This window comes from Nicotiana sylvestris, chromosome 2, assembly GCF_000393655.2.
Source record: "Nicotiana sylvestris chromosome 2, ASM39365v2, whole genome shotgun sequence".
Lineage (NCBI taxonomy): Eukaryota > Viridiplantae > Streptophyta > Magnoliopsida > Solanales > Solanaceae > Nicotiana > Nicotiana sylvestris.
The window spans coordinates 90,195,362-90,204,181 of NC_091058.1; the positions used below are offsets into that span (position 1 = coordinate 90,195,362).

Genomic DNA, 8,820 nt, shown 5'->3' on the forward strand with positions numbered 1-8,820 from the left:
TCTTGTCACACAAGACTCCCGTTGCTAAGAGGAAGAAGACATGATATACATTATATTTACGAAATTGTAGTAAAATTGTAGAAAATTTGTATTTTGTTGTTTATATATTTTTATTTTATTTATTTAACTATTGTATGAAAGTTGAACAACATTGATAAAAATTATATTTAAGTTGTATGATATTGTAGTTATATATAACTGAGTAGAAATAATGTATGAAAATTGTAGATAAGTTGTATAATATATAATTAGTTGTATGAAATTTGTTTTTACTATGTATAAATCAGATACAAAATATACAAAAGACATATTGTATAAATTTTTGTATAAAATTTGCATTTAAGTTATATGTTTATTGTAGTTGTATTTAATTTTGGACCATATGTACAGTGTGCCAAATGCCAAACATCCAAAAGGAAGAAGGCGCAAATTAAAGAGGAAATGCAGAAAGAAAGAAAGAAAGAAAGAGAAGTGGTGACACTGCAAAGCTAAATGTCACAAGATGTCTTATCCATTTCCCCTTCACTCAAACTACTGCTCACTTAATTAATAAAGTGCCCAAATTCAGGAAAAAAAAAAATACTCCCTACAAACAAGCAACACTCCTTATGTCCAATCTATTTTCATGAGGTTTGTTATTTTTACTTCTTTATGTTTCCAGAGTGTTTGAAATTTCTTGCAAATGAATAAGACAAGAATTAATTTGTTGGTCTTTTACTGATTGAATATGATTCTGCATTTGTATTGTATATGTGCCCTTCATTTTAGCTTAGAGCATTCTAAACTTTGGTTCTCTGGGTGCAACTGGAAAAAAAGAAAAGATATTGCCAATGATGCTATTTTTAGATGCTTGTGCATGTTTAGCTTTGTAAAGGTGCAATTTCAATGTTGAAAAAGAAAACTGAAGTAAGTTTTGGCCAAAGATACTTTTAACATTTTCTGTACACTTTGGCCACAGTGATCTCTTTTGATTCGGTGCTGTCTTCCCACTTCACTACCTATTATATACAAGTTTTAGCTTTTAAGGTGGGATGTATATATTTTATAAACAAAACTTGTATAGGTAGGGTAATTTACTAAACATGAACATTGAGGGTAATAAAGTTTCTAATAGCGTATAGGAATGAAAAAATCCCATATCTACCAATGTTTTTCTCCTTTCACTTTAGTACGATATGAATTCTATCTGTTTAAGGGGAACGAATTGTCGTACACTTTCCTTGCCCCAAAAGTACTAATAATAGTATTGTGGTCTCATGTGCAGCCATTAGTCAAGTAGCTACCAGCATTTGAGACAAGGGATATTTTTCCTCTACAAGGGACATTCTGTAAATTAAACACAAAAGACACCGAGGTAAGGCGAGAGCGGATTTGGCAACTGGGTGGCCGTAACTAGCCTCCAAAATGGGGAAAAAGTACCTAATCTAACTTGAGGAATGAGGAGAGAGCTTGAGGGCACGATTTTACTGATATAATAAGATCCATTATACAAAAGGGTCAGAGTATCCAAGGTTTGCCACTGGGAATGAGGAAATAAAATGTACTCCATATGGCAAGATATATTAGTCACAGATTTAAAATGAATAGAAGAAAAACAACGTATAATGGAAACTGTAACAGGTCAAATACCACCCAGTTCAATCCATGTCATTCGTCAAACTCATGCATGTGATCTAATAGATAGTTTGCAGCCAGCTCCTCATTTTTGTTGCACGCAAAGTATACTTCCAATACTAAAGCTCGATCAAACCCCATAGCTTCAAGCTGCCAAAATAATATCACCAACCGTAATAGACATTAGACAATACAAGAAATTTATATTAGCTGACAATATATCTTGCCTAGCTTGGTCAATCAGCATTTTCAGCTATCAAAGTAAAAATATTCACATTAAAACATCAATAATTGTAAATGCAATCTTTCTCAGAATGATAGTGAGATAATTCAAAACCCAACTCTCAATATGGCCTAGTGTTACGTCAAAACATTTGCAACAGTGACTTAACCATTTAAGTTCCCCGTGACATTTTACCCCTTCTAGAATCTATTATGAAATACAGTCTACCATTGACGACTTTATTTGATGCAAGCTAAAGGATAACTAAATAACTTACACGTTCAATAGCCTCACGCTCTTCAGGTGTAACAGTCACCGCTTGTGGTATTGCTCCTGCCATCTGCCCTAGCGCATTCCTTGATACACCATATAGTGAGAAAATCAGTCTTGCATACATGCTCAAGATGGTAAAGAAAGGATCTAGAATAGATTGACTCAGACACATATAGAACCAGCTCTTAAATGCAGAAAAACAGTTTAGGCGGGTAATAACAAACGTTCTCACCCCTCCCCTTCAACAGGTTCATTGATGAGGCGCAGAAAGTCAGGTTGATGCTCTTGAATAAGCCGCATCAAATGCGGATTTTGCTTACCCAACTCCTGGAGCATAGGCTGCAGATAAACAAATGTCATGGTTCTATCAAGTCTGAAAGTACTTGGAGCAAACAAACAATTAGTCATAGCATGTATAATCCAATACCTGCAAGATTTGTGGATTGGCTTGAACCATTGTTCGAAGGGCCTGAAACTGTTAATGGCGAAGGATATAAAATTATGCTTTCAAATTTATACTATCTATTTTGGAGAAAGTGCATAACCTACCTGTGGACTATTGCGTAGAAAATCCAAATTTCCAGAACCGGCATTTGAGCCCACATTTGGGAGACCCTGATTGGGTAAATGTAAATTTAGGATAAGGCCAGAATGAACACTAAGCAAGCAAATTTAACCTTCCAGGTATACTTACTACCTGAGGAAACAGATCCAAAGGATTAGCATTTGGCCCACTTGAAGGAACTGCAGGTTGTGAAGCCTCTTGCGCTGAAGGGTTTACAGCCTGTCCACTGGCAGTAGCAGCGGCTGTAGGGGCAACAGGTGGAATTTCGGCTTGTTCAGGAATACCCTGAAAGAAAATCATGTGTTTTCAGGATAAGTTAAAGATGCAACCACAGAAAGTAAAGGAACATAGCAGTGTACACCTTAATAAGACAACAAACAAGGACCATATAAGATATTTTCTTACTTCATTTAGTAGTCCCATTTCCTAATCATAACAGGTTTAAATGGATATTAAGCCCTAGGAATGAATAAACTAGAAAGGCAATGCAATACACAAAGTGTAAGAGTGTATGTTTTGGATGACCTAGAAAGAAATGCAACAGATGGGCATTTGAGGTGCAGGAAAAATTCAATGCTACACAGTAAGAACATTATGCTATTTTTTGTATATGCTTGGAGTACACAGCAAACCCATGTTTATTTTATATAGATGATTGGATAGGATTTTAGAAGCTGTTTTTGTATCATGAACTCTCTCTTGGATACAGCTTGTAAATCGGGGCTTTCCCCGTTCGTAATAAAAGATACTCCCTGTAATTTCAATTTATGTATCTCTTCATTTTAGGATGTTCCAAAATGTTTTGATGCTTTTCCATTTCTATCCATCTTTCACAACTTCCATGGATTCAACACAATTCGATATGATTTTTGGTTATTTTTCGCAATATTTTACCTAACAGTCTATTAGTTTCATCAATTGTGACTAATAAACTACCTAAGTCAAAATGAGTATCTTAAACTCCATGCCAAATCAAACACCGTTAAATAAATTGAAAGCGGGGATAACTCATCAATCAAAAAGCAATGCATAAAATAAAGAAACAGGAGGGAAGGTTCTCTCCAAGGTCAAGAAGGTGAATCAATCTGCATCACTCTCACATTAACCAGACAAATGGATTCATCATTTTAACCAATTAAATGAGAAATTGCAGAAGAAAAATATCCTCAATTGTTTGGAAGACAAACCAGGGAAAGAGAAGGATAACATAGAGAGAGAAGGAAGGTGGTCATGCAGAAGGAGAAGAAAATCAACACTAGACTACATGATACACAAATACTCTTGCACAGCCAACTGCCGCATAAATTTGAGTTTACCACATAGAAAATCCGACCAGAAATGAGGTGTAAGAGAATGAACACGGAGAAAGATCTCAAAAGCAAAGTTAGCCGCAGACTCACAGAATACAAGTAGTCAACAGCTCTCTCTGGATTGTTATATGCTGCACGTAAAGCACGCACAACTGTCTCCCTATCCCAACTTCCACCACCCATATCAAGAATGTGTTGAACTGTGGCCTCCAACTTACTTCCAGCAACAAGGTTTGATGCTGCTTGGTCATACACATCTGTTACAGTACTGTTTGAAAGAATGGAGTAATACTCAAATAAAGACAAATTAGTTACATAGTAAATTCGAGCATAATTAAAAGGGATGTCCCTAAACCAAGCATGTCATATGTATTCACCTAGCATCACCAGGCACAGGGGCAGGAGCAAACTCAGAAGCAGATTGTGGACTGCAAAGCAAACAAATCTTAAAACTAAACCAACAAAAGGGAAAAGAAATTTCAAGTACAACCTACCAGTGACGAAATCAAAGATGTCAGGAAGAGAAACTTACGGTGCAGCACTTGCAACGAGAGCTTGAGGTGCTGTTATTGTCTGTCTAGCTTGGGCTTGCCCAGTGGAACTAGCTGGTTGTGCCTAGTCAAACAGTTGTTATCAGCTCAAGTGTTTTAAAAAGCGATCGCTTCGTCGCCTTAAGTGAGAAGCGACAGGCCTTTGATTTTTTGAAGCTGAGGCGACTCGACCAGCAAAAGCGATCACTTCAGGTGTTGAAGCGAGAAGCGACGCAGAAGCGAGAAGTGCAAAAACCAATTGCTTCGGTCAACAAGGGTCAATTTTTGTTTTAAAAAAAAAAATTGGGTCTTTTTTTATTATACAAAACATAGACCCCAACAAACCGAAGAAATTTCTTCTCTTCTTCCCTTCCATCGACCTCACTACCCCTTCTAGGGTTCCATCCAGCAGCCTACAGTCCAGGTAATTTCTTCTTTTTTTCTTTTTTCTTCTCCTTTTTTTCTCTTCTTTCTTCTTCTTCCCGTGCGTCTGCTCGCTGCTAGGGCAGGCACGTTTTTTTCTTTTTCTTTTTTCCTTTTATTCTTTTTATTTAGCCTTTATTTATTATAGTAATTTTTATGTGTATTTCAGTTTATAACATTAATTTTATTTATATATATATTTCATTATATTTTTTTTTCCTTTTTTCCCCTTTTATTCTTCGTATTTAGCCTTTATTTATTAATTTTTATATGTATTTCAGTTTATAAAGTTAGTTATTTTCAGTTTATTTCATTATATTTGCTTTTCTTGTATCTTAATAGGGATTAAAAATGTCTCAAAATTCGAAAGAGAAAGATCCGGCTTGGCGCTATGGCAATAAAGTTAATGAGAAGAATAGTACAAATGTTATATGCAAGTTTTATATTATGTTTTTTTAAGAATTGCGCTTCACTTCAATGAAGCATGCACTTTGCTTCGCGCTTCGCTTTTGAAGCGAGGCGAGTCCCATTCGCTTTTTTGCGCTTCTCGCTCTCAAAAACACTGATCAGCTCTCAAAATCTAGATTGACAAAACCATCTTTCAACTGCTTAAATAAAATATTGTTACACTTGCAGTGCTACACAGCAATGGCATGTGAATCGACACTCTATAAGTTATGTTGCAAGCGAAGAGAAACTTAAGATGGTAATTAAGCTCTTACCGTATCTGAAGGAGCTGCCGGAGAAGATGAGGTTCCAGTTGATGAGGCCTTATTCTACAATAACCATGAAAATATGGGCAATACCAGCATCAGCCAACAAAACAAAAGACATATTCACACAGCTCATAGAAGAACTACAGTTGCAATTTCAAGCCCCCCCCCCCCCCAAACAACAGGCTTTCTCAAGTCAAGCCAAACAATAGAAGAGCCTATTGCTCAGCACATGCTTGTAACTGCACAGTTGATACCTTGGAAAGCATAATGACCACGAAACTATTTTCAGCAACTTTGTTTTCCTCGAGCGTTGTACTGTCCTTGAGTACTTTACCCTGATGAATAAGCATCTGTTGTGCAGCGGGGTAGACATCTTGTCCCTGAACTGATTCTATATTTCTCTTCACATCCACAACCTGAATAATTAGCCATCTTGGTCATCGGCTTATGCAAAGGAAAAGGCAGGGGAGGGGAAGAGGGGAAAGGAGGGAACATTACCAGAGAAATGATACATAATGCAACACTAAAACTAATAGTAGGATTAATACATTTATATTCAAACGCATATCCCCTATTTCAACTAAGTATGATATGGCCGCATGACATGCCTGATCAGGCAACTTGACATAAGAAGTCTTAAAACCAAAACACCTATATCCACAACCACTGTCTCCGGCAAAGATAAAAAGCCTAAGTAATCTCCCCCCCCCCCCCCCACAAAAAAAAAAAAAAGATAAACTATATCGAAGCTCGCACCTCTTGAACAAAACCACAACTTGAAGCACTTTTTGCAACCCAACTTTCATGGAACTAGTCCAACTACCGTGGCCATTATGCAAAATGGTAAAGGGAACATTTTAAACAACACCAGCAACAAGTAATTGATCGTCAAGTACTGCAAATTGCAGTACAACAATTAAAAACTACTGAGAAGTAAACAATTATTTGCGGAATACCAAATTCTTTAAGCAGTCACATAAGCATTACCCAAAAAAAAAAAGTTAAGCAGCATTCACATGTATACTAAAGTGGTTCCCTAAAACCACATGAACTGCAACTAAAAACCCTAAGCAGATTACAATGCTGCTAGAGCTAATTAATTGACGGTCACATTAGATTGCACAAAAATAAACATATTCGAACAGCGTATACGATATAAAATAAGAGAAAAAGGTTGATATTTACGGTGTCTTCCGGTTTCACTTCGATCTCAAAGTGAGTGCCTTTCAAAGTCTTCACAAAAATCTTCATCTTCAAACTACTGTACCCGTTCCTCTACTTTTTTTTTTTAACCGGCACGTGCAACTTCAGGCTTCCGGCCGTCGCCGGCGGAACGTCTGCAGAGAGAAGAAAATCTGAAGTCGGAGTCGCAGTGAAAACCGCAGCGGACTTCTCTGTCGTGCTTTTATATAGCCGATGGAAAGGCAATTATTTGGTGAGCCCCCAGACCTGACAGCTCATATTTGGCCAAAATATGATGCCATATGGAATGCAGCTTCCGCCAGTTCACAGTATCTTCGGTTTACTGTTATCCGCAGTATCCATAGACTATAATCTACTAATTTGACAAAAAGATCCAAAACAATAAAAATAAAAATAAAATAAAATAAAATAAAAAAGTCTTTTAATTAAATTTAAAATTTGTAGAGTGCTTTATTTTAATCACTTCATTTTTAAAATGCTTCTATACTGTTAACGAATGTCTCGTGTTGCAACATTGTGATTAATTTTCTTAAGAAAGAATTATATCCCATGTCACTTGACCCAATAGCCTAACTGAAAATGGCCCGGGTTTGAAATCCTTGCGTTGTTTGGCCGGGGTTGTGCATAACCTAAAAGAATCTTTTCATCATTTAGCCCATTATTAGATACTCAGTTTCTCCACAGTCCATAACACACCTAAGCTTCTTGATATCTCTCTTTTATGCGTATTCTGCCTTATCATATAAGCGCACTTCAACTCCAAGAGCGAAGCTGATCTTTGAACAAGATTTGAAGTTGTTCAGTTACGAATTTGCCTCATCCTTGCTACTAGGTTTAGTATTCTCTTCGTTCAAGTGTATATAATCATAAAACCTCCATTATTGGAGCTCAAGTTTCTCAAATCTAAAATTTGATTGATTAAAAAAAAAACTCCATTGAAGGCTGAGGCTTTATGTTTGAACCATATTTGAGATTTTGAGTTTGAAAGCCCACTCTGATCTAAGATTTGAGATTAATTTTGAAATGGGTGTTATTGAGTTTGCTTGAAAACATGATTGGGTGTTATTCTAATTGATTGGAAACATCAAGAGGAGTTCAAAGCTTAAATTTGAAGTGATTTAGAGCAGATTTGAGCTAGATTTAAGTCAAATTTTAGTAAAGGCTCAAAAAAGAAGAAGAAAACCCGTGAAGCTCCATTGATCTTCTTCTTCTTCTTCTTCTTCTTCTTCTTCTTCTTCTTCTTCTTCTTCTTCTATTTTAGTATTAAAATTGAGGTGTAATGGTGGCTAAAAGATATTTTCTCTATAAACGTATTATAATTGTTGTTTATGCACAATTATACAATGTAAATACATTGTTTAAACATTATAAATATAAGTATATATATACTATATAAATATGTATAAGTGTGTATAATTTTGTATAATTATGTATATACCAGTGTATAAGAATGTAGAAAGGCGAAATTCAATTTTTGTATGTTTTCTTACCTTTTCTCGAGCTGGAGAACCTCCTTTATTTATTTTTAACTTATTCTCTGTTTTGGGTTAAACTCTATTAGTGGCACCATTAAAGGAAAAAATTAACAAAATTAAAATCTAGCAATGATGTGTGTATGAGAAGGAATTACCATCTGTTATACCGTTAACAAGGCAAAAAGCTGCCAAATTTATTTTATTTGTTTGTTTATATTTGAATGTATATTTTGCTAATTATTTAATCGAATTCTTCTACTTTTATATTCATATACTATATATTTAATAACTATTTAATTGAAACCCAGCAAATTCTCCGCTTCTGACTAAGGGAAAAAAGCTACCAATTCTTTTTTTTCTTTTTCTTTTTGTATTTAAATATATTTTTATTAATTGTCTCATAAAGTTAATAGTAAAACACTGATTTTGGTAGAAGATAAATACAGAAGCTCTCCTCAACAATAGGAATGTTGAATAGCACTGACCAC

At 35.5% G+C, this 8,820-nt stretch overlaps 1 protein-coding gene across 1 annotated transcript; it reads right to left on the reverse strand.

The window, feature by feature from the left end:
- Window positions 1-1,437: 1,437 nt before the first annotated feature.
- LOC104233051 (ubiquitin receptor RAD23d) lies at window positions 1,438-7,190 on the reverse strand. Its single transcript, XM_009786359.2, has 12 exons — window positions 6,840-7,190; window positions 5,909-6,070; window positions 5,661-5,714; window positions 4,518-4,600; window positions 4,363-4,413; window positions 4,076-4,253; window positions 2,808-2,960; window positions 2,660-2,725; window positions 2,538-2,585; window positions 2,343-2,449; window positions 2,115-2,193; window positions 1,438-1,764 (listed from the first exon to the last, which is right to left on the reverse strand). Exons 1-12 carry the CDS (start codon window positions 6,903-6,905, stop codon window positions 1,648-1,650), a joined length of 1,164 nt encoding a protein of 387 aa, XP_009784661.1. The 5' UTR covers window positions 6,906-7,190; the 3' UTR covers window positions 1,438-1,647.
- Window positions 7,191-8,820: the final 1,630 nt, after the last annotated feature.

Excerpts from the sequence above, each read along its gene's own strand:
- LOC104233051 (XM_009786359.2), bottom strand. The coding sequence starts at position 6,905 with ATGAAGATTTTTGTGAAGACTTTGAAAGGCACTCACTTTGAGATCGAA. Across the intron at positions 5,715-5,908 it reads TGGTCATTATGCTTTCCAAG|AATAAGGCCTCATCAACTGG; the intron begins GTATCAACTGTG and ends TGGTTATTGTAG. Across the intron at positions 4,414-4,517 it reads CTCGTTGCAAGTGCTGCACC|TCCACAATCTGCTTCTGAGT; the intron begins GTAAGTTTCTCT and ends TTTGCTTTGCAG.